At 44.4% G+C, this 26,228-nt stretch overlaps 1 protein-coding gene across 2 annotated transcripts in view; it reads right to left on the bottom strand.

Moving 5' to 3' along the window:
* LOC116971339 (UDP-glucuronosyltransferase 2A1-like) overlaps nucleotides 1–10,793 on the bottom strand; it is a 70,471-nt gene extending 59,678 nt beyond the window's left edge. The window contains exon 1 of one of the 2 annotated variants that reach the window (XM_033018435.1): nucleotides 10,040–10,793. In XM_033018435.1, coding sequence (XP_032874326.1) covers nucleotides 10,040–10,745 — 706 coding nt within the window. In that variant the 5' untranslated portion in view covers nucleotides 10,746–10,793. Of the gene's footprint in view, nucleotides 1–4,325; nucleotides 4,452–10,039 lie in introns of those variants that run through there. The other variant, XM_033018438.1, reaches the window with a different exon arrangement.
* Nucleotides 10,794–26,228: the final 15,435 nt, after the last annotated feature.

Below are 26,228 nucleotides of genomic sequence, written 5' to 3'. Positions count from 1 at the left end.
TGCTTGTGATGGTTGGAGGACAATCACCTCAGCCACAGGACATCTCTGCAGGAGATCCTCAGGGTAGTGTCCGAGGCCCAACCACCTTCAGCTGCTTTATCAATGGTCTTCACATCAGTAAGCAAATAAAGCAGCAACCATGAGCATTAACCAGCTCAGGGCTGATAGGTGGCAAGTAACATTCACTCCATACAAGTGCCAGGCAATGACAACAACAAACAAGAGAAAATCCATCTATCGCCCCTGACCTACAATGGCATTTTCATCACTAAATCCCCCACCATTAATACTCTAGGAGGTTACCATTGAACAAAACTGGACTGGAATAACCATTTACACAATACCTAACCCTCTTTCTATATCAATCTTGAGTGTGCCCGCACCTCAAGGGCTGCAGCAGTTCAAGAAGGCAGCTCACCACCACCTTCTCAATGGCAACGAAGGATGGGCATTATGGTTCATATTGGTTCAAAATGCTGCTGCTCGCCTTTTAACTGGAACTCGAAAGAGGGAGCACATAACGCCAATTCTGGCCTCCCTCCACTGGCTCCCGGTGTACTTTCGAGTTCATTTTAAGACTCTTTTATTTGTTTTTAAATCTTAAAATGGCCTCGCCCCGCCTTACCTCTCTGAGCTGCTTCATCCCTACGCTCCTGCCCGGTGCCTCAGGTCAGCTGATCAGCTGCTCCTGGAGGTACCGAGGTCTAAGCGGAAGCTCAGAGGGGATAGAGCCTTCTCTGTTGCTGCTCCGGCGTTATGGAACACTCTGCCGTTGCACATCAGACAGGCCCCCTCACTGTCCATCTTCAAAACCAATCTTAAAACCCATTTCTATTCCTTGGCTTTTGACCCTGCATGAGACTTTGCTCCTGTTTTAGTGTTTTTAATGTTTTTTTATTGTTTTTACTCTCTCTTTTAATGTTTTTATTGTCGTGTAATAATTTTTTGTCCATGATTAGTCATGTACAGCACTTTGTTGCAACAGTGGTTGTTTTTAAAGTGCTCTATAAATAAAGTTATTATTATTATTATTATTAAATGCTGGCTCATTTTATGATCCAGAATTCAAAAAGGACATCCATGAAATCTCTGAACCTGTCATTGGTAAACGGCACTTGAAATACTTCAAATTTCACTGGTGAGGATTCAGAATTGTCGATGTCAAGTGTAGCTGACTTCACAGCCACAGTAACACTGTGACCCCTTGTAATCAGCTCATTGATGATGGGTTTCAAGTTAATCCAGTGGCTTCCTTCTGCAGGCCAGATCAATATGTTCTCACTAGTTGCCCTCTGGAGAAGGAGCAATTCCAGAAACAGAAGCCTGATCTTCATGATGTCCGTCAGGAACAGCTCTGAGCCCAGGATTCACTAACCTATTAACTAGCCGACAGGACATTGAGCCTTTTGAGGCACAAAGTTCACTTCCACAAACAATAAAAGTGTCAGCAAATTCAAAATCCCGCACTGCACTTAGATTACCAAGAATGGATCCAGGGTTTTTCTATTGAGCTCTTTGAACTACTTCCATCTGCCTGCGTTTGTCCCTTATCCCTTTGAAGAGGTAGACTTGTCAGAACCATTATCCTAAGGTGGAAATGTCAAAAACTAGAGGGCATAACTTTAAGGCAGAAGGGTGAAAGTTTAAAGGACACGTGCGAGGCAAGTTTGTTTTCCACTGATAGTGGTTGGTGCATGGAACATGTTAGATAGTTAGATAGATATGCTGCCAGGGTTGATGGTGGAGGCAGATCCGAAAGTGGCATTTAAGGGGCTTTTAGATAGGCACGTGGATATGCAGGTAATGGAGGTGATGGATCATACGAAGCAGATTAGTTTAACTCGACCATGTTCAGCACAGATATTGTGGGCCAAAGGGCTGTACTGTTCTATGATCTAAACTGATGCAAACGCTCAGATTTAGATGTATGTTTACCTGACAGAGGTCTCAAAATCAAGGGGACAGAGATAGAAAATTAGTTATATAAATCATGTGATCACATTTAAAAAGGTGGATGGTCAGTCTGTTTTCTAAGAAAGTCTAAATCTAGAGTGACACATGTTGTGTCCACAGTATAACCAGGGGCCACAGTTTAAGAATAAGGAGTAAGCCATTTAGAACTGAGGAAACACTTTTTCTCACAGACGGTTGTGAGTCTGTGGAATTCTCTGCTTCAGCGGACAGTGGAGGCAGGTTCTCTGGATGCTTACAAGAGAGAGATAGATAGGGCTCTTAAAAATACCGGAGTCAGGGGATATGGGGAAAAGGCAGGAACGGGGTGCTGATTGGGGATGATCAGCCATGATCACATTGAATGGCGGTGCTGGCTCGAAGGGCCAAATGGCCTACTCCTGCACCTATTGTCTATTGTCTATTGTGTTGTGAGCCGCGGGATGGAATCACACAGAGCATGTCGGAAGATGCTTGTGGTGGTTGGAGGACAATCGTCTCAGACACAGGACATCTCTGCAGGAGATCCTCAGGGTAGTGTCCGGGGCCCAACCCCCTGCAGCTGCTTTATCAATGGTCTTCACATCAGTGTGAAAAGAATATTTTAAACTCTCTCAGTAAAAGACATCTTAATGGTATATAAGCTTCAGAGCCAGGAGATAACCCTTCCCCACCCCCCCCCCCACCCCACCCACCGCAACATTGGACCCTTCTTCACGGCGGCCCAGTGATGTCTCGGCTCTGAAAATTCGAGTGATTTAACTGGTAGCAACACTAACAGCAGCCCCGGGCCACCACGTTCCCCAACTCGAATCTGAGCTTGAAAAATCTCGTGATGGGTTGATGTGTCCCGCGGGCCATATTTCGGAGACTCCAGCCTTATATGAACTAAACAAAAATGTACAGAAGTACAAAAATTGATGACTTTATTATTGTGATAAGTATAGATCTATTTTTAAAAAATCGAATAAGTTTCTAATGTACCGACAAAGTCTACCTTCCCAAGTGGCGTATCTTGATCCGCTCCATGTCTGTGCCGCCGCTGCTGAAGCTAGCTAACGTGGAGGGAGAGTGAGGTAGCTTCAATTACGTCAATACGTAATTGACGCTCGCTCTTCCTCCACTGGGCTCAAGACACGCCCCCTTGTGAGACAGATGTGATCGCTGCCTCCCCTGGAGCTTTTTCAATGCAGTTTTTTGTGAGACCAGCGAGCACAAATTTAATACCTTTATATGTGAAATAAGCTACCTGGACTATGGAAGGTAAGGACATGTAATGAAAGGGTTTACACACGTTACATTGGTGACATACAGAGAGATAGTAACAGACACACGCTTATTGCCGCACTCCATGCAGATTCTAAGAGGTTGCGCAATCAGAGGGGAGGCTAAGCTCGTCGCCGTCTCAGCTCTCATCTCTCCCTGTATTTGCAGCGGATCTGCGAAAATTTGGCGAATTTGAATATAAAAAAAAGATTAGATTCATGTAGAAATGACATTTATAACACAGATCAGTGGGAAAATCATGATATTTATTTTATTTTATTATTATTTTTCTTAACTTTTCTTAACACCTATGTTCATTGGTAATATGACAGGTGAGGGTCTGCCTCCCCTGCTTCCCCTGACCGCACGTCCCTGGTGGCAAGTAACATTCACTCCATACAAGTGCCAGGCAATGACAGCACCCAACAAGAGAAAATCCAGCTATTACCCTCTGACATACAATGGCATTACCATCACTATATCCCACACCATTAATACAGTAGAGGGTTACCATTGACCGAAACTGGACTGGAATAACTATTACACAATACCCAACTCTCTTTCTAAAACCATCATGAGTGTGCCCGTACCTCAAGGGCAGCAGCAGTTCAAGAAGGCAGCCCCACCCCCCCCCCCACCCCCCCGCTCAGCCCCCCCGCTCAGCCCCGCCGTTCAGGCCCGCCCGCATCCCCCCTCATGCCACCCCCCTTTTTGAAAAGCTTCGTACGGGCCTGCTAAGGATGGGCCATTAAATGCTGGTTCGTATATTTAATGAATACATTATCAAAATGGTGATGAGTCTACCTTAAAATAAAGTAGGTGGCACTTTGCATAAAATCCTTAATATCTACATTTATTAGCAATTTAGTGTTCGAGTCAATTAACACAAGGAAAAGAGACATTCAACCACACCTAAAGCTTCACTGTAATAAGAGTTTGGAACTAAAGCTTGGAACAAATTGGACTTTGAAAGTGTGAAGTCAAGAACACCATAAAATAACAAAGCTGGCACTGTTACATCATTAGTTAAAAGGCTTTAAATTCTATGTATTTATTGGCAATTTTGCATTCAAGTCATTTAACAAAAGAAAGAAAATTGTCAACCTCACCTAGAGCTTCACTGTAATAGGAGTCCCAATCACGCCACAACCATTTGCACACCCAGTCGTACATGAATGTGTAAAGAAAGTTCTGAACTCTCTCAGTAAAAGACATCTTATCGGTAAACTCTGAGAGGATCGCCGGTACAAAGGAGGGAGGGGCTGGGATCTGTCCGCAGAGTCTCTCCACTGTAAATCCCGGGGAGAATCTCAGAGAGAGGATGAAGGGAATTCCCAGCTTCAGAGCTAGGAGATCCCCACAGTGATGCACGGGGTCAGAGAGCACGACTTTAAACTTCGAATCTCGCAGTTTTTGCACAAGTTTTTCATTCTTTATCACCCCGTCGCAGATGCCTTTGGTAAATTTCTTTCCATGTTCTATGATTGCTGAAAATTTTCTGTATGCTGACCAGTGGGATAATTGTGGTTTTTCGTAGATCCAGAATTCCTAAAGGACATCCATGAAATCTCTGAACCTGTCAGTGGTAAACGGCACTTGAAATACTTCAAAATTCACTGGTGAGGGTTCAGAATAGTTGATGTCAAGTGTAGCAGAATTCACAGCCACAGTAACACTGTGACCTCTTGCGATCAGCTCATTGATGATGGCTTTCATGTTAATCCAGTGGCTTCCTTCTGCAGGCCAGATCAATATGTTCTCACTAGTTGCCCTCTGGAGAAGGAGAAATTCCAGAAACGGAAGCCTAATCTTCATGATGTCCGTCAGGAACAGCTCTGAGCTCAGGATTCACTAACCTATTAACTAGCCGACAGGACATTGAGCCTTTTGAGGCACAAAGTTCACTTCCACAAGCAATAAAAGTGTCAGCAAATTCAAAATCCCGCACTGCACTTAGATCACCAAGAATGGATTCAGGGTTTTCCGATTCAGTTGTTTGAGCTGATCCCATCTGTATGCGTTTCACCCATATTCCTTTTTAAAATTAGATTAGTCCAAAAACATTTCCTAAGGTAGAAATGTCAAAGACTAGAGGGCATAGCTATAAGGTGGAAGGGTGAGAGTTTAAAGGACACGTGCGGGGCAAGTTTTGTTTCCACAGAGAGTGGTGGGTGCGTGGAACATGCTGCCAGGGGTGATGCTGATGGCAGATATGATAGTGGTATTGAAGGGGCTTTTCAATAGGCACATGGAAATGCAATGAATGGAGGGGAATGGATCATATGAAGCAGATTAGTTTAACTCGCTTCATATTCAGCCTTGGGCAGAATTCCCGAGGTGTATGAGGGGGTTCACGTCCCTCCCATGTTTTGAGAGGTGGGGGACAATCCCCTCCATGTTTTCTAATCTGGATTTTGCTTTCCGCGAGACAGTGGGGGTGTCACTGTTAAGTACCTTTTAAATGTCACTATTAACATCATATTAACACGATGTGTCACCAATTGTGTTTGACCTTCAAGTATTACTGAAGGTATTCACGGAGAATTTCTCAAAGCTGTCTGATGTGGGTTCAATTACCATTTGAACTAATTGGATGTATTGGCGGATGGGAAAGATTTAAACGGGTATCGGATTTAAACGGGTCAGGCATTAATGTCTCCGGCCGAATGGGTATCCTGGCTGGTATCCTGGCTGGCTTGCATGTAAGTCCCTCATTCACGTCAAGGTTGGTTCTTCTGCTTGCCTTTATTTACTTCAGTTTTATTTGTTTAAGGGTTATTTATCACATTGTAGCTTTTGAAAGATTCAATCGGGTAGCAGACGCTTTCTAAGGCCTGAATTGGCCCGTTCGTGGGGCCTTTCATCGCCCGGCGCAGCTTAAAATCAAACAGCAGCGTCGATGCGGTCGAGGCTGCGGATGTTGAAGCCCCTGCGGCCGATTTGAAGCCGTGCCGGGCGATGAAAGGCCCAGCGAATGGGCTGATTCAAGCCTCACGATTTGTGCCAGACGAAGCTGCTGTTGCTGCAGTTCGGAGTCGGTGACCAACCAGGTCACCTCCCGATGTCACCGTCCACAGGGCCCATGGCCAAACACTCACATGTGTGTGTGTGATCGTGCATGTGCGCACTGCCACCAAGAAATTGCGCCCCAAAATATGTCCCCCCCCCTTATGCTTTGATAGCGTTTTCTGCCCCTGTGTTCAGCACAGATATTGTGGGCCAAAGGGCTATATTGTTCTATGAACTAACCTGATGCAAATGCTTAGATTTACAGATGTATGTTTACCTGATACTGGTCTCAAAATCAAGGGGACAGAGATCGAAAATGAGTTATATAAATCATGTGGTCACATTTAAAAAGGTGGATGGTCAGTCTTTCTCCTCAGGAAGTCTAAAACTAGAGGGACACATGTTGTGTTGCGAACCGCGGGATAGAATCACACAGAGCATGTCGGAAGATGCTTGTGGTGGTTGGAGGACAATCGTCTCAGACACAGGTCATCTCTGCAAGAAATCCTCAGGATAGTGTCCGAGGCCCAAATACCTTCAGCTGCTTTATCAATGGGCTTCACATCAGTATGCAAACAAAAGCAGAATCAATGGGCAATAACCAGCTCAGGGCGGATAGGTGTCAAGTAACATTCACTCCATACAAGTGCCAGGCAATGACAACACCCAACAAGAGAAAATCCAGCTATCACCCCCTGACATACAAAGGCATTACCATCACTAAATCCCCCACCATTAATACCCCAGGGGATTACCACTGATCGAACCTGAACTGGAATAGCCATTTACACAATATGACTATATGAGCATGTTAGATGTTATCAACCCTGCGGCGAGTAACTCACCTCCTCAATCCTCAAAGCATGTCCACCATCCACAAGCCTCAGGTCAGGAGGGTGATGGAATATTCTCCGCTTGCCTGGATGAGGGCAGCCTCAACAATGCTCAAGAAGCTCAACACCATCCAGGACATGGCCACCCACTTGACAGGTATCCCATCCTCAACCATCCACTCACGACAATACCGATGCTCGCTATCAGCAGTTAGTACCACCAGTAGGATGCAATGCAGCAACTCACCAAAGATGGCACCTTCCAAAGCCATGAACTCTACCAGCTGGAAGGACAAAGACAGCAAAAACATGGGAACACCACCAACCTGAGAGCTGCCCTCCCATCCTCACAACATCCCAACTTGGAAATACATTACCGTTCTTTCATTGTTGCTGGGTCAAAATCCTTGAACTTTCTTTCTAAAACCATCATGAGTGTGCCCGCACCTCAAGGGCTGCAGCAGTTCAAGAAGGCAGCTCACCACCACCTTCTCAAGGGCAACTAAGGATGGGCCATTAAATGCTGGCTCAGTTTATGAACCGTACGTGCCTTCAATGAATACATTGTCAAGAAGATGAAGAGTAAACTTTAAAATAATATAGCTGGCATCGGTACATCAGTAGATAAAAGGTGTTAATTTCTACATGTTAATTGGCAATTTTGCATTCAAGTCATTTAACAAAAGGAAAATATATTGTCAACCTCACCTAATGCTTCACTGTAATAGGAGTCCCAATCACGCCACATCCGTTTGAACATCCAGTCGTACATGAATGTGTAAAGAACGTTCTGAACTCTCTCAGTAAAGGACATCTTATCGGTAAACTCTGAGAGGATCGCCGGTACATAGGAGGGAGGGGCTGGGATCTGTCCGCAGAGTCTCTCCACTGTAAATCCCGGGGAGAATCTCAGAGAGAAGATGAAGGGAATTCCCAGCTTCAGAGCTAGGAGCTCCCCACAGTGATGCACTGGGTCAGAGAGCACGACTTTAAACTTCGAATCTCGCAGTTTTTGCAAAAGTCTTTCATTCTTTATCACCCCGTCACAGAAGCTTTTGGTAAATTTGATTCCATGTTCCATGATGGCTGAGAATCTTCTGTACGCTTCCCAGTGGGATATTTGTGGTTTTTCATACATCCAGAATTCCACAAATGCATTCATTAAATCTTGAATTTTGTCACTGGTAAACGGCACTTGAATTACTTCAAATTTCACTGGTGAGGATTCAGAATAGTCGATGTAAAGTGCAGCTGAACTCACAGCCACAGTAACACTGTGACCTCTTGCGATCAGCTCATTGATGATGGGTTTCAAGTTAATCCAGTGGCTTCCTTCTGCAGGCCAGATCAATATGTTCTCACTAGTTGCCCTCTGGAGAAGGAGAAATCCCAGAAACAGAAGCCTGATCTTCATGATGTCTGTCAGGAACAGCTCTGAGCCCAGGATTCACTAACCTATTAACTAGCCGACAGGACATTGAGCCTTATGAGGCACAAAGTTCACTTCCACAAGCAATAAAATGTCAGCAAATTCAAAATCCCACACTGCACTTAGATTACCACGAATGGTTCCAAGGTTGTACTGCTGAGCTCTTTGACCTACTTCCATCTGCCTGCATTTGTCCCTTATCCCTTTGAAGAGGCAGACTTGTCAGAACCTTTAACCTAAGGTGGAAATGTCAAAAACTAAACGGCATAATTTTAAGGCGGAAAGGGTGAAAGTTTAAAAGACACGTGCGAGGCAAGTAATGTTTTCCACAGATAGTGGTAGGTGCGTGGAACATGCTGCCAGGGGTGATGGTGGAGGCAGATACGATAGTGGCATTTAAGGGGCTTTTAGATAGGTACGTGGATATGCAGGGAATGGAGGTGATGGATCATACGAAGCAGATTAGTTTAACGACTTCATGTTCAGCACAGATATTGTGGGCCAAAGGGCTGTACTGTTCATGATCTAACCTGATGCAAATGCTCAGATTTACAGATACATGTTTACCTGACACAGGTCTCAAGGGGACAGAGAGAGTAAATGAGTTATATAAATCATGTGGTCACGTTAAAACGTTGGATGGTCAGTCTTTCTCCCAAGGAAGTCTAAAACTAGAGGGACACATGTTGTTTTGTGAACAGCGGGATGGAATCACACAGAGCATGTCGGAGGATGCTTGTGATGGTTGGAGGACAATCATCTCAGACACAAGACATCTCTGCAGGAGATCCTCAGGGTAGTGTCCAAAGCCCAGCCACCTTCAGCTGATTTATCAATGGTCTTCACATCAGTACGCAAACGAAAACATGGGCAATAACCAGCTCAGGGTTGATAGGTGGCAAGTAACATTCACTCCATACAAGTGCCAGGCAATGACAACACCCAACAAGAGAAAATACAGCTATGACCCTTTGACTTGGCATTAACATCACTAAATCCCACACCATGAATATTCTAGGGGGTTACCATTGACCGAAACTGGACTGGAATAACCATTTACACAATACCCAACTCTCTTTCTAAAACCAACATGAGTGTGCCCGCACCTCAAGGGCAGCAGCAGTTCAAGATGGCAGCTCACCACCACCTTCTCAAGGGCAACTTAGGATGGGCCATTAAATGCTGGCTCAGCTCATGAACCCTTCGTACATTTAATGAATACATTATCAAAATGGTGATGAGTCTACCTTAAAATAAAGTAGGTGGCACTTTGGATAAAATGCTTAGTATCTACGTTTATTAGCAATTTAGTGATCGAGTCATTTAACACAAGGAAAAGAGACATTCAACCACACCTAAAGCTTCACTGTAATAAGAGTTTGGAATAAAAGCTTGGAACAAATTGGACTTTGAAAATGTGAAGTCAAGAACACCATAAAATAACATAGCTGGCACTGTTACATCATTAGTTAAAAGGCTTAAATTCTATGTATTTATTGGCAGTTTTGCATTCAATTCATTTAACAAAAATAAAGAAAATTATCAACCTCACCTACAGCTTCACTGTAATAGGAGTCCCAATCTTGAAACAACCGTTTGCACACCCAGTCGTACATGAATGTGTAAAGAACATTCTGAACTCTCTCAGTAAAAGACATCTTATCGGTAAACTCTGAGAGAGTCACCGGAACATAGGAGGGAGGGGCTGGGATCTGTCCGCAGAGTCTCTCCACTGTAAATCCCGGAGAGAATCTCAGAGAGAAGATGAAGGGAATTCCCAGCTTCAGAGCTAGGAGCTCCCCACAGTAACGCACGGGGTCAGAGAGCACGACTTTAAACTTCGAATCTCGCAGTTTTTGCAAAAGTTTTTCATTCTTTATCATCCCGTCACAGATGCCTTTGGTATATTTGATTCCACGTTCTATGATTGCTGAGAATTTTCTGTATGCTTGCCAGTGGGATAATTGTGGTTTTTCGTAGATCCAGAATTCCAAAAGGACATCCATGAAATCTCTGTACTCCTCAGTGGTAAACGGCACTTGAAATACTTCAAATTTCACTGGTGAGGGTTCAGAATAGTCAATGTCAAGTGTAGCTGAATTCACAGCCACAGTAACACTGTGACCTCTTGCGATCAGCTCATTGATGATGGCTTTCATGTTAATCCAGTGGCTTCCTTCTGCAGGCCAGATCAATACGTTCTCACTAGTTGCCCTCTGGAGAAGGAGAAATTCCAGAAACAGAAGCCTGATCTTCATGATGTCCGTCAGGAACAGCTCTGAGCCCAGGATTCACTAACCTATTAACTAGCCGACAGGACATTGAGCCTTTTGAGGCACAAAGTTCACTTCCACAATTAATAAAAGTGTCAGCAAATTCAAAATCCCGCACTGCACTTAGATCACCAAGAATGTATCCTGGGATTTTCTATTCAGTTCTCTGAGCTGATCCTGTGTGCCTGCAATGTTTAGATTTTGAACAGGCTGTATTAGTTTATATTTATAATTGTCACCTGTATCGAGGTAAAATGAAAAGCTTTGTTTTGCATGCAGTCCAATCAATTCAGATAATACTAAACATAAACACAATCAAGTCAAACTCAAGCGCTTGAGCAGAACAAAGGGAACGGTACAGAGTGTAGAATATAGTTCTCAGCTTTGCAGTGCACTAGTCGCCCAACTCTCTCTTTTTAACTGCAAAGGGAAACATACAGAGTGCCAAATGTGGTTTAGTTTAGTTTAGTTTAGTTTAGAGATAGAGAGCGAAGCAGGCCCTTCGGCCCACCGAGTCCGCACCAACCAGCGATCCCCGCACATTAACAATATCCCACACCCACTGGGTTCTCAGCATTATAGAGCAACTGTTCCAAAGGCAAAGTCCAAAGTCCCCAATCAGATAGAGGAGAATCGGACGGTACCCAACCTAATGAATCAACTGCTCAGGAGCCCGATAACAGAGGGGTAGAAGCTATTTGGGGCTGGTGGTGCTCGCTGTCAAGCTTCTGTTTCTTCTGTCCAATGGGACTAGGGTGGGAAAGGTCCTTGATTATTGTGAGCCTCTTTCCCAGAGTTGGGAAGGTGAAGATTGAGTCAATGGTGGGGAGTCCATTCTGCGTTACATCCACAAATCTGCAATTTCTTGTGGTCTTGGGAAGAGCTGTTCCCAAACCAAATTGTGATGAAACCCATCAGTAAGCTTTCCATGGTGCATCTGTCAAAGGTAGTAAGATTCTTTAGAGGCATGACGAACTACGTCGGTCTCCTGAGGAAGTAGAGGTGTTGATGTGCCTGCTTGGCTGTCACTTCAATGTGGTTGGTCCAGAACAGATCGTTGGTTATATTTATGCCAAGGAACTTGAAGCTCTCATCCAGTTCCACGTCGGCACCATTGATGCTGATTGTGGCGTCTACTCCATCCATCTTCATGAAGTCAATAACTGGCTCCTTCATCTTGCTGACATTGAGGTAGAGGTTATGTAGCAAGGAACTGCAGATGCTGGTTTGAACCAAAGATAGACACAAAAAGTTGGAGTAACTCAGCGGGACAGGCAACATCTCTGGAGAGAGGGAATGGGTGACGTTTCAGATCGAGAGAGGTTGTAGTCTTGACACCATATTATTAAATTCCCCATCTCCTTCCTCCACTCCATGTTGTCATTGCTCGTGGTCCCGCCCACCACAGCGTGTCATCTGCAAACCTGTAGATGGAGCTAGAGTTCAATTTGACCATGTAGTCATGAGTAGAGCCAGGATTTTGCCATAAATGCCATGGAACGTTTCATGCCTTTTTCACGATCAAGTGCCAAACTCAGCCTTTTTTTGCCGTTTTGTTAAAAGGTCGTGCTATTTTCTCTAGTTGTACCGTGATCACAATGACGTTTACTATGTTAAAACATTAATATTAATGTTATTATTAACGTGTTAACATAGTATAACTTACAAGAAAACTTCCACCACCGGGGCAAAACCGGGGGCGCCAACGTCGGTCATTCATTCGTTCGTGCCGCTGCCCGCTGGATCAGCCTTCTCCAAGATCTATTTAAGAAAGAACTGCAGATGCTGGAAAAATCGAAGGTAGACGAAAAATACTGGAGATACTCAGCAGGTGAGGCAGCATCTATGGAGAGAAGGAACAGGCGATGTTTCGGGTTGAGACCTTTCTTCAGACTAATGTGGGGAGGGCGGGAAAAAGAAAGAAAATGGCGGAGACAGTCGGACTAGAATCAGAACTGGGAAGAGGGAGGGGGAGGAGGGAGAAGACAAGGGCTATTCTATAATTAGAGAAGTCAATGTTGATATCGCTGGGTTGTAGACTATCCAAGCCAAATACCCAAGCTTGTCTCCTCACTACATTTACTGCTGGCTCCAGTCGCAAAGTGATATGTGCAAGGCATTCATTGATGCTGGAATTCCACTGTGGAAATTGGAAAACAAATCTCTCAGAGGTTTTTTAGAGAAATACACCGAGGAGCATATACCAAGCGAGTCATCATTACGGAAAAATTATGTTGACAGTAACTTCAACATTGTTGTGCCGAAAATTAGAGATTAAGTTGTATGCAACAAAATATGGATCTCAATAGACGAGACAACCGATGCTGTGGGGAGATATGTTGCCAATGTGGTCATTGGCACACTGGAGGCTGGTCTATCATCAAAGGAGCATTTGTTGACATCGGGAGCCTGGGATCTCGCGACGAGATCGCCAGTTGAGCTCCATTCGGCGCGGCCTTGTCGGCTCCGGAAGCCACAGTCTCGAGTAGGGAGGCGGCCGTTCCAGGGTTCCCATGCCGCTGAGAGGACTCTCCCGACGCCGGAGCAACATCACCCGGCGAGGACGGCCTGGAACATCGGGCCTCCGTAGAGGCAACTGTGGAGGCCTCAATAGGCCCGACTATGGGTGGACATTGGGGATGGGACTGGACTTTGTGCCTTCCCCCATAATGGGAACCATTGTGGGGGGATGTTTTTATGTTAAAGCTATTTATTATTGTTATGTTTGTATTCTTTCTTATGTGCTGCATTGGCAAAAGGAATTTCACTACATCTAGGTGTATGTGACAATAAATCAACCTTTGAACCTTTGAACCTTTGACATCGGAAGTATTGAAGAAGTCAAACAGCTCAACTATTGCTCAGTTGTTTACATCTTCACTTGCTGTACTTTGGCCAGAAGGTATAAAACACGAGAATGTTTTTTTGTTTGTGACTTAAAGTTTTATTCCCCAAAATGGTGCATTTGACATGCTTAGCTCAAGGACTTCATAGAATTTCCAAGCACATACGTAGCTTGTTTCCAAATGTTGATCACCTAGTTTCCAATGTCAAGAAAATCTTCCTCAATGCACTGTCACATGTGCAGTTGTTCAAGGAAATGGCACCCAAGATTCCGCTACCTCCTCAGACCGTTTTGACTAGGTGGAGTACATGGCTCTCTGCTGTATTCTACAATGCTGCAAATTTTGAAAAGATAAAATAAACCGTCAACTGTTTTGAAGAAGAAGAATCTGCTGCAGTCAGGATCGTCAGTGAAATCATGCAGAAAAAGCCCCTCCAACGTGATCTTGTGTTTATTGCTTCCAATTTTGCAAACTTCCCACAAGCTATCACTTCCCTTGAGAAACGTGGCGAAACATTAGTGAATGACTTGCAGGTTTTCAACAAAGTAACTGACGATGTTTGTAAAGTTCCTGGCGATGTAGTTAAAGACATACAAAGAACATGTGAGAGAGTGATTTTAGTTAACAAAGATCTTGAAGAAATAGAAAACATAGCTAAAGTTCTCAAAGGTAGTTGTAATGCACAAGATATCAACATGAATATAGAGTCTGTAGCTTGTTTTGGGTATGCACCAGTGACCTCTGGCAAAAGCCTTACTATTTCAGAGATTTTTAGTGCCTAAACATCCTGGCTCTAGTCATGAGCCTTATTGTAGGGGTCTGAGAACACATCCTTGTGAGGCAGCCGTGTTAGGAATTATTGTGGAGGAAATGTTGTCATCCATCCTCACTGATTGTGGTCTGTGGTTCCGAAAGTCCAGGATCCAGTGGCAGAGAGGGGTTGGTGATGACTCCCAAATTTTCAGATGAGTTTGGATGAGATTATGGTGTTGAAGGCAGAGTTTTGGTCAATCCATAAGTTATGGTCGGACGTAGGAGTTCTTAACAACATAGAAAATAGGTGCAGGAGTAGGCCATTTGGCACTTCGAACCAACACCACCATTCAATATGATCATGGCTGATCATCCAAAATCAGCATCCCGTTCCTGCTTTCTACCCATATCCCTTGACCCCGTTAGCTTGAAGAGCTAAATCCAACTCTCCCTTGAAGCCACCCAATGAGTTGGCCTCCACTACCTTCTGTGGCAGAGAATTACACAGATTCACAACTCTCTGTTTCCTCATCTCAGTCCTAAAAGGCCTACCCCTTATTCTTAAACTGTGACCCCTGTTTCTGGACTCCCCCAACATCAGGGACATTTTTCCCGCATCTAGACTGTCCAATCCCTTAAGAATTTTATATGTTTCTATAAGATCCCTCTCATCCTTTTAAATTCCAGTGAATATAAGTCCAGTCGATCCAGTCTTAAATCATATGTCAGTCCCGCCATCCCGGGAATTAACCTTGTGAACCTACACTGTCTCCCCCAATAGCAAGAATGTCCTTCCTCAAATTAGGAGACCAAAACTGCACACAATACTCCGGGTGCGGTCTCACCAGGGACCTGCACAACTGCAGTAGAACCTTTTTGCTCCTATACTCAAATTATTTTGCTATGAAGGCCAATATGCCATTTGCTTTCTTCACTGCCTGCTATACCTGCATGCTTACATTACTTGTTGTCTAGGTGTTCCAGGATGACATTAGGGCCAGAGATATGGTGTTTACTGTGAACCTGTTGTGACAAGGACAAAGGACATTTATTGTCACATACACCAATTCTGCAGTGAAATTTGAGTTACCATACAGCACACAGATATGTTAAACACAACACTATAGAATTTAACATAAAACATAAAAAAACATCCCCCCACAGTGGAATTAACGTTTCCCACTGTGAGGGAAGGCAACAAAGTTCAGTCATCTTCCTCTTGCCCACCCGTGGTTGGGGCCTATTGAGGCCTCCGCAGTCGCCGCAACGGCAGACCGATGTTTCAGGCCCTCTCGCCAGAATGATGGAGCTCCGGTGTCAGAAGAACACTCTCAGCGGCCAGGAGTTCTGAATCGGCCGCTTCCTACCGGAGACCGCGGCTCCCGAAGTTCACAGGCCGAGCTGGGCGGAGCTCCAACAAAGGCGATCCTCGGCGAAAGATTCCAGGCCTCCGCGATGTTAAAGTCAGAGCCGCCCACGGCTGGAAGCTCCGCAGACCACAGCTCCACGATGTTAAAGTCGGCAGTCCCAACAATCCGGAGCTCCAACACTCCAGAGCTCCAACACGGTGACCCCGGTAAGGCATCGCCGGCTCCGCGATGGTCATTCAGTGCCGCGCCGCTGCTGAAGCTCTGGCCGGTCTCCGGGAGGAAAGGCCGCGCCAATCCAGATGGTAGGTCACGAGGAGGGGGTGAAAATGCGTCTCGGAGGAAAGATGCATCCTCCACCAGGTAGTGACTGAGAAAAACTGTTTCCCCCTTCCCATCCCCCTCCCCCCACAACAACTGAACATCTGAAAACAACACAGAAACCCTGAATGCCCTATAACCCCATAACATGCTCTCAAACCCCTTCAGTAACCCCTGGACCACATGAATAACATTTAGAGCCCACATTGTTCTTTGGGTTTAAATCAAAGACAAAATTTCAGGATCACTTGAGGTCACTCAAAAATGTACTTCCGGTGCTAGTGTATCAGTGTCAAATGTAATGGAGAGAAAATCATCAGCCAAATTATCCTGAAGGTTATTTATACTTTTTGCAGTTCCTACACCTTCTCACCCAGTCCCCCTTTCTCGTATCTACTAGCTATTAAAACCAACATTGTATTGGCTACTATATTAGCTTAGAGAGTTACATGGCACAGAAACAGGCCCTTCGACCCAACTTGCCATGCCAGCCAAGATGCCCCAACTACTCTAATCCCACCTGGCAGGTTTAGCCCATATACTTCTGAACCTTCCCTATCTATGTGCCGAGGCAGAAGGCAATACCACACGGGATTTCTTCGGTCCCCATTTGTAGCAAAGTTACACTCATTCAAAGAGTTGGAAACCTTACCCAAGATCTCGCTGTAGAATGAATCCCATTCTGACCAAAATTGGAAGAAGAAAAAATCGTGAACGACGTATGAGAGGAGATTTTCAATTCGTTGGGTAAAGGTCATCGAAGTGTTGAGCTCGGACAAGGTGGCGGGGACGTATGAAGGAGGGGCTGGCAATTGAGCGCAGTGCCGCTGCATTGAAAAGCCTGGGCAGAATCTAAACGTATAGACAAAGGGAATGTTAAGCTGCAAAGCCAACATCTCTCCTCCAACCGTCACGGGGTCAGCAAGGATAACGTCAAACTTCGACTGTCTCAGTTTTTCCATTCGCTCCTTATTCCGGATCAAAACCTCACAAATTGGTTTGTTTATATTAAAGATGTTGGCCATGAAGACTTTAACTCTTTCATAAAACCTCCAGGGGGACAGATGTGGCTTCTCATACATCCATAACTGTAGAGCATCATCAATCAACGCTTCCACTTTCTCCGGCCCAAATGGGACCTCTAGGAGTTCGACCTTCATGCCTTCTGGTTGATCAAGGTGGTCAAGGATTGAAGATGTGCTCAGCATAGCGGTCACATTATGCCCCTGTTTAAGAAGTTCCTTTATGATGTGTTTAACGTTAAGCCAATGACTTCTTTCTATTGGCCAGACAAGCACATTTCCACAAAGGGTAGAGCCCGTCCATGTTAGCAGAAGGAACAGAAAGCTTTGATGAATAACAGCTGGTGACATAACCACTCCTCCACGGTCCCCCCGCCTTTCTCACGGTACCTGCGACACTTGAATAAAAATCAACACACTAGCGGTAGAGTTGCTGCCTCACAGCGCCAGAGACCCACATTCGATCCTGACTACGGGTGCTGTCTGTACAGAGTTTGCACGCTCTCCCTGTGACCACGTGGGTTTTTCTCCGGGCGCTCCGGTGTTCTGCCGCATCTCAAAGACGTGCAGGCTTGTAGGTCTGTAAATTGCCCCGAGTATGCAGGATAGAACTGGTGTACGGGTGATCACCTGTCGCCGTGGATTTGGTGGACTGAACGGTCCGTTTCCACGCTGTATCTCTAAAACTGAAGCAATTTGCCAATTGCAGAGTGAATTAGCCCACCTATAAGGAAAGATCAAAACAATACATTTCATTCAACCCACAGCCAATTACATCCTTCTGAATTAATCTTGCTTAATAACTATCTTACAAGGCAGCTGAACATTGTTTTATCATGTCGGTGTGGGGGGGGGGGGGGGGGGGGGGGGGGGGGGGGGGGGGGGGGAGGGGGAGACAAAAATAAGCTGTGTCAACCATTATAGAATTTGAAAAGACTGTAAAAGCTATCTGGCTCTCTACGCCACAGGTATATCATAAAGAATCCAATAAACAATGACAATCTGTTACAGAGACAGAAAATAACTGAAATATGTGAACATGAAAGTTCAAGGACATAACCAGGAGATGGAGTGAAAGATGAAATGGTCAAGATGCAGATGACATGCCGATACAAGCAAGTTGACATCTTACATTTCTAATACCCTTCTAAATGTTGACACTCCACCTTCTGAGATTTATAGGCGAGCATGGGAGGACGAGCTGGGTCAACCCATTTCGAAAGATATATGGGATGAAAGCCTACAATACATACATTACTGTTCTTTAAATGCCAGGCATTGCCTGATACAATTTAAAATATTGCATAGGTTATACTACTCAAAGACCAAATTGAACAAGATATTCCCAACTGTTTCTCCTCTTTGTGATAAATGTCACTTTCAAGAAGCCACCCTAACTCATACTTTTGTATCCTGTATAAAAATACAAAACTTCTGGGCAGAAATATTAAATATTATTTCTAAAACACTTAAAACTCCATTGGAGCCAGATCCAAAGCTAATAAAATTAGGAATGTCAGAGGGCTGCACAAATCTAACGATATTTCTTGACTTCCTTGACTACGGTTTAATAACCGTGAAAAAACTTGTACTTAAATTCTGGAAAAAGATAACAGTCCCCACAGTGAAGATGTGGATCACAGAAATGACCGAGACACTGCATCTAGAAAAAATAAGGTTCGTCTTAACTGACAAACCAGATCAATTTTCAAAAATATGGTCTTCTTTTATTGAATTTCTTCAACAACATAATGGTTGAACACAAACTCAAAACCGATGGTAGGGCTGGGTGAGCTGGCATATGGAAGGTTAGTTGGATATATCTCTGCTTCTTTTTCACTTTTTCTAGTTCTGTTTTTGTTCATTGCTTTTTTTTCTTTTCTTCTTTCTTTCCTTTTTTTCCCTTTTTTTTCCTATCTAGTTAATAGCTTATAAAATGTTAAAACTGAAGCTGTACGAAAATTGTATAACAGCTATGTCGTTCATTTTTTTTGTACAGTTGCTTCTAACAAAAATAAAATGTTAAAAAATTTTTTTTTAAAGATACAGATGCAAGGAACTACAGATGCTGTTTAACCAAGAAATGCTACAAAATGTTGGAGTAACACAGTGGGTCAGGCAGTACCTTCGGAGAACATGGATAGGTGATGTTTTGGGTCGGGATCTTTCTTCGGACTGATGGAAGTTTCTGGAGAATGGTCCCAACCCCAAACGTCACCTATCCATGTTCTCCAGGGATGCTGGCTGACCCGCTGTGTCATTCCAGCATTTTGCGTCGTTTTGTGCATTGATCGTGGTATTGCTGGTATGTCCAAGCAAGTTTGAGACTTTCACACATAGAAACATAGATAATAGGTGCAGGAGTAGGCCATTCGGCCCTTCGAGCCTGCACCGCCATTCAATATGATCATGGCTGATCATCCAACTCAGTGTCCCATCCCTGCCTTCTCTCCATACCCCCTGATCCCTTTAGCCACAAGGGCCACATCTAACTCCCTCTTAAATATAGCCAATGAACTGGCCTCAACTACCTTCTGTGGCAGAAAATTCCACAGATTCACCACTCTCTGTGTAAAAAATGATTTTCTCATCTCGGTCCTAAAAGACTTCCTTAAACTGTGACCACTAGTTCTGGACTTCCCCAACATCAGGAATAAACTTCCTGCATCTAGCCTGTCCAACCCCTTAAGAATTTTGTAAGTTTCTATAAGATCCCCCCTCAATCTTCTAAATTCTAGCGTGTACAAGCCGAGTCTATCCAGTCTTTCTTCATATGAAAGTCCTGCCATCCCAGGAATCAGTCTGGTGAACCTTCTCTGTACTCCCTCTATGGCAAGAATGTCTTTCCTCAGATTAGGAGACCAAAACTGTACGCAATACTCCAGGTGTGGCCTCACCAAGACCCTGTACAACTGCAGTAGAACCTCCCTGCTCCTATATTATTATTAGTATTAGAAAGGCGCTATATAAATCCCATCCATTATACTCAAATCCTTTTTGCTATGAATGCTAACATACCATTTGCTTTCTTCACTGCCTGCTGCACCTGCATGCTTACTTTCTATGACTGGTGTACCATGACACCCAGGTCTCGTTGCATCTCCCCTTTTCCTAATCGGCCACCATTCAGATAATAGTCTACTTTCCTGTTTTTGCCACCAAAGTGGATAACCTCACATTTATCCACATTATACTGCATCTGCCATGCATTTGCCCACTCACCCAGCCTATCCAAGTCACCTTGCAGCCTCGTAGCATCCTCCTCACAGCTAACACTGCCCCCCCAGCTTTGTGTCATCCGCAAACTTGGAGATGTTGCATTCAATTCCCTCATCCAGATCATTAATATATATTGTAAATAGCTGGGGTCCCAGCACTGAGCCTTGCGGTACCCCACTAGTCACTGCCTGTCTTTCTGAAAAGGACCTGTTTATTCCTACTCCTCTACATGTGGTTACCGGAAACCCTAAAACTGCTGGGAAATCATCACCGATACATATTTCAATATGGTTGCTCCATGGACTCCCAATCCAGAGGCAGACATCCATTTTGCTGACAATCGCCAATATTTTACACTGGAGAGTCAAATCTCTAATATTTTACTAGGTTCTGGCAGAAAATGAATAGAAATTGTGAAGTTATGGTGGAGATCCTTACTCTTAATTATTTCCATTTAACATTTTTAATTTTTTAAATCTTGTGAATAAAAATTTTAAAATAAATTATAATCGCTAAACAATTTTCATTTTTTAATAATTTTATTCTTGGTCTTGTAATTTTTTTTTTTAATTTAGAAATGTGAATAAAATTAGCAAATAAATCATTCATTGAATAACAATTTTCATTTTTTTATTCTTTATTTTTGGCCTTGTAATATGTTTCGAATTTTGGAAATGTGCAGCACCCAAACAGGCTGCAACGAACGCTGAGACTGGAGATTTTCAGAGGCAATGGAATTTGCCTGAAAGTGGGATCACAGGTGGACAGGCTGGTGAAGAACGCACTTAACATGCTGACCTTCATCAGTCAGGCCATTGAGTATCGAAGCTGAGATGCTATGTTGCAGAGTTGTACAATACATTGGTGAGCCTGCATTTGGGGTAACGTGTGCAGCCTGATGTCATTAAGCTAACAAAAGTGCAAAGATTTACCAGGATGTCGCCAGGACACAAAGGCCTGAACTGCAGGGAAACTGTTGGGCAAGCTAGGAATTTATTCCTTGAAGCCAAGGGGACAGAGGGGTAATCTTATAGAGATGTATAAAATCACCAAGGGCTTAGATAAGGTGAATACACAAAGTGTTTTATCCAGCAAAAGATAATCAAAAATGATCAACGCAACCAGTTCCCTAAGGTAATATTCCACCACTCATCCGTTCCCCTAACGCAACCTGTTTCCCCAATAATGAAAACTCTCCCCTTATTCCACCCCTTCAACAATTAAAAAAGATAGATAGCTAGATAGCTAGATAGATAGATCAAATGCTGGTAAATGGGACTAACAGTTAGGCAACTTAGTTGACCTGGACCAGTTGTGCTTAAGGGCATATTTCCTTGCTGTATAGCTCAACGACATTATGGTTAATAAGTTTGTGGACAACAGAAAATAAAACTTTATGTAAAATTACAACAGATCTGGAAGAACTTTGGAAGTGAACCAAACAATGGCAGATGGAATTTAATGCTGATAAGTCCAGTGTTGCATTTTGTAAAATTAATCCAGTGTAGGAATTACATGATAGGGCCCTGGAATGTTGTAGAACATGGAGAATTAGGGGTGCAGGTCATAGATAATAGATCATAAGTGATAGGAGTAGAATTAGGCCATTTGGCCCATCAAGTCTACTCCGCCATTCAATCATGGCTGATCGATTTCTCCCTCCCAACCCCATTCTCCTGCCTTCTCCCCATAACCTCTGACATCCGTACTCATCAAGAATCTATCTACCTCGGCTTTAAATATATCCATTGACTGCCTCCACAGCCTTCTGAGGCAAAGAATTCCACAGATTCACCACCCCCTGACTAAAGTTCCATGCAAGTATTAACATAGATGGACAGGATGGTGAAGATGTTTAGCCTTCATCAGTCAGGGCACTGAGTACAAGAAGAATGACGCAAAATGCTGGAGTAACTCAGCGGGACAGGCAGCATCTCTGGAGAGAAGGAATGAGTGACGTTTCTGGTCGAGATCCTTCTTCAGAACTGTCCCGATCCTAAACAGTCTGAAGAAGGATCTCGACCCGAAACATCACCCATTCCTTCCCTCCAGAGATGCTGCCTGTCCCGCTGAGTTACTCCAGCATTTTGTGTCTATCTTCGCTTTATACCAGCATCTGCAGTTCCTTCCTGCACATTGAGTACAAGAGTTGGGCCAGCATTGTATTGTATTCAATTTATTGTCATTATCTCATACGAGACAGCATGTTACAACTGCACGAGCCGTTGGTAAAACCACACTTGTAGCACTCTATGCAGTTCTAGTCAACCAACTAAAAGACCAATTACATAATGCAGGAAAGGGACTGAGAAGATTCATGAGGAAGTTACCAGGACTGAAGGATTAGCATTATAAGGAGGTTGAGCGGTGAACTTAGAGGTATATAAAATCACGAGGGGCATAGATAAGATGAATAGTCTTCTCCCCATAGTAAGGGGAGTCTAAAACTAGAGAGCATAGGATTGTTGAGAGGGGAGAGATTTAAAAAAGACATGAGGAGGGTAACCGTTAGTTCTATATGGTGGGGAGTATATGGAATAACCATGCAGAATGAGGTAGAGGCTGTTACAATGACAATATTTTAAAGACATTCAGACAGGTACATGGATAGGAAAGGCTCAGAGACATATGGAACCAATGCAGGCAAAGAAATCTAGCTGTCAGACAAGTTAGCCATGCCTCTGCTAGAATGAGAAGGCACTGCCTAATCACGTGCATGTCCTTACCTTTCTCCACAGGTTCAGCAAGCAATCCGAGGCCCCAGATGCTACAATCTTGAGGAGAAAACACAGTGCTGGAGGAACTCGGCAGGTCCGGCAGCATCAGTGGAAGGAATGAAGATACGATGTTTCGGGTTGACACCCTTCTCAACCTACGATGAAATGATAGGCATAGCTTTTGTTCGGCAGCCCACGCTGAGCGTCTACCCGGCATATTAGTCGTCGGTCATAACGGTCGGTGTGGCCGTAAAGCTTCACTCTTCACAACAGTGTTCAAAGTCCAAGGGACCTGAACTTCCTGTCTAGTGAGATTGTTGTTGAGCATTACCCAAGAGGGAGCAAGCTTCAGAACACCTGGCAGCACATCAAGTTCTGCTCACAAGTTGATAAAAATCTGCAGCCATCATTTGGGTTCGGTGACACCTGGTGTCGCAAAGGAATTTTCTGAAATGTTTTAATCGCAATGCAATCTCAGCTGCCCAAAATCAAGTTTGTGCTGAATTGAAACAGAAAATTTAAGAACTAATTGGCAGGTAGGCTGGCATCTGGGCAAGAGAAACAGCGTGGGGGCACAGCATTTCCACACTGTGGTGACTATTATACAAGAGGTCCACACTGCAGTGGTGGGTGGAGGTCACTTATTTCTCCACGGATGCTGCCTGGCCTGCTGAATATTTCCAGCATTTTCTAGGCTTCGGTTTTGGAGATCCAACATCGTCGGTGTTTGCCTTTGGATTTATGTTTAGTTTAGTTTAGTTTTGTTTTGTTTAGAGATACGGCGCAGAAACAGGCCCTTCGGTCCACCGAGTCCGGGCCTACCAGTGATCTCCGCACATTAACACTACCCTACACACACTAGGGACAATTTACATTTATACCAAGCCAATTAACCTACAAACCTGTACGTCTTTGGAATGAAGATCTCAGAGAAAACCCACGCGGTTCATGGGGAGAACGTACAAACTCCGTACAGATAGCACTCATAGTCGGGATCAAACCCGGGTCCCTGGCGCAGAAAGAGCTGTAAGGCAGCAACTTAATAACAAGTTGCTGCCAGAGCTGAACAGGTCAGGCGGCATCTGTGGAGGGCAATGGACAGATGGTGTTTCTGGTCGGGACCCTTCCTCGTACTCAGATGGCGTTTCGGGTCGCGACCCTTCTTCGGGGTCTCTGAAGTAATCTAACCATCAAAGTACTCTTCCCCTGATCTGACGGATCAGGGCAATTACGCAGAAGTCACTTGATCTTATTATGCAGTGGAATAAATTAATTTAGAGGGAAATTAATGGTAAACTAAAAGTCACAATCTTCGCAGGTTTGCTTCAAGAGACTTTATTACATGATATCATGGAAAGATGGCGGTAGTAAACTGCCCACCAGTTCTGTGACTTCACAGCAGAATTAGCTGACAGTTATACTATGCAGTAAATAACTTTTGTTTACTTGATAGATACAGCTATACGAAAATATACTATCTACTATATGGGCACCAATTATTTCATTAGTCATAACATATGGTTTACTTATGTCAATCTTATTCAACAACAGATGATTAATACAATTCAAGCACAATACAGCGGAATCTTGACATTATTCCTGCTTTCCTGAGGGCAGAAGGGCTCTGATGGTAACGCTTTCCTGATGGCAGAAGGGCAAAGAAATGATGTGCGGGATGAGATGGATCCTTTAGGATGCGTGATGCCTTCTGCAGGCAACGAGAGCTATAGATCTCGCCCAGGGCAGGCAGGTGTGTGTTGGTGATCTTCTGGGCTGTGTTGATGACCCTCTGCAGAGCCTTCTTGTCAGCCGCAGAACTGTTGCCATACCACACCAGGATAGCATGTGTCAGGCCACTCTCTATGGAGTAACGGTAGAATGACACTACCAAGTTGACATTCCTGAGTGAACTTAGGAAGTAAAGCCGTTGTTGTCCAGGGAGTTTGTGTTTGTTGACCACCTGAGATCTGCTGAGATGTGGGGGCCCGGGAACCTGAAGCTGGAGACACTCTTTCTCCGTTTATGTGCAGTGGGGGATGGTCACCCTGCTTCTTCCTGAAGTCAATGATGAGGTCTTTTGCTTTGAATGCTAAAGGGGCTGTCCCACTTGGGTGCCATTTGCCCGTCATTTACCCCGGTTACACCCAAGTCCACTATTTAAATGAGGCTCACCGAGTCCATGCCGACCATCAATCATCCATTCAACTCGTTCTATGTTATCCCACTTTCTCAGTCACTCCCTACACACTCAGGGTAATTTACAAAGGGCCAATTAACCTATAAACCCGCACATCTTTGCCAAATGGGAGGAAACTTGAGCAATCAGAGGAAACCCATGCGGTCACAGGGAGAACGTGCAAACTTCATACAGACAGCAACCGAGGTCAAGACCGATCCTGGGTCTCTGGTGTTTGGAGGCAGCAGCTCTACCAGCTGCGTCACTGTGCCACCATTGTGCCACTATTGTGCGGTCATGGTTGCGCAGCGGTAGAGTTGCTGCCTTACGGCGAATGCTGCGCCGGAGAACCGGTTTCGAACCCGACTACGGGTGCTGTCTGTATGGAGTTTGGAGGATAGACACAAAGTGCTGTAGTAACTCAACAGGACAGGCAGCATCTCTGGATAGAAGGAATGGGTAACGTCCTGGGTCGAGACCTTCTTCAGACTGACGTCACCCATTCCTTCTCTCCAGAGATGCTGTCTGTCTGCCTGAGTTACTCCAGCATTTTGTATCTATCTCCAGTGTAAGCAAGCATCTACAGTTCCTTCCCACGCCTTCAGATGAGGCGGTTGGTGAATACTAAAGTTTATTATACTTAACAAAATGGTGTCTGAAGTCTGAAGGTGGCCCTGGTGAATTTTGTAAACCAGCATCTGCAGTTCCTTGTATCAACAGTTAACAGTTTCATATTTGACTGGTGAATTCTATATACGTTATTGGCGCCCTGGTCACCCAAGTCCACTATTTACACAGTCACTATTGACCATAGTCACTGGTGCTCTGGTTACCCCAGTTACAGGTTACCCCAGAGACTGGTTACCTCAGTCCTGATCACCTCAGTGACTATTAATAATAATAATAATGGATGGGATTTATATAGCGCCTTTCTAATACTCAAGGCGCTTTACATCGCATTATTCATTCACTCCTCAGTCACACTCGGTGGTGGTAAGCTACTTCTGTAGCCACAGCTGCCCTGGGGCAGACTGACGGAAGCGTGGC

This window comes from Amblyraja radiata, chromosome 3 (genome assembly GCF_010909765.2).
Source record: "Amblyraja radiata isolate CabotCenter1 chromosome 3, sAmbRad1.1.pri, whole genome shotgun sequence".
Classification (NCBI taxonomy): Eukaryota; Metazoa; Chordata; class Chondrichthyes; order Rajiformes; family Rajidae; genus Amblyraja; species Amblyraja radiata.
This window is presented reverse-complemented; position numbering and strand designations above follow the sequence as displayed.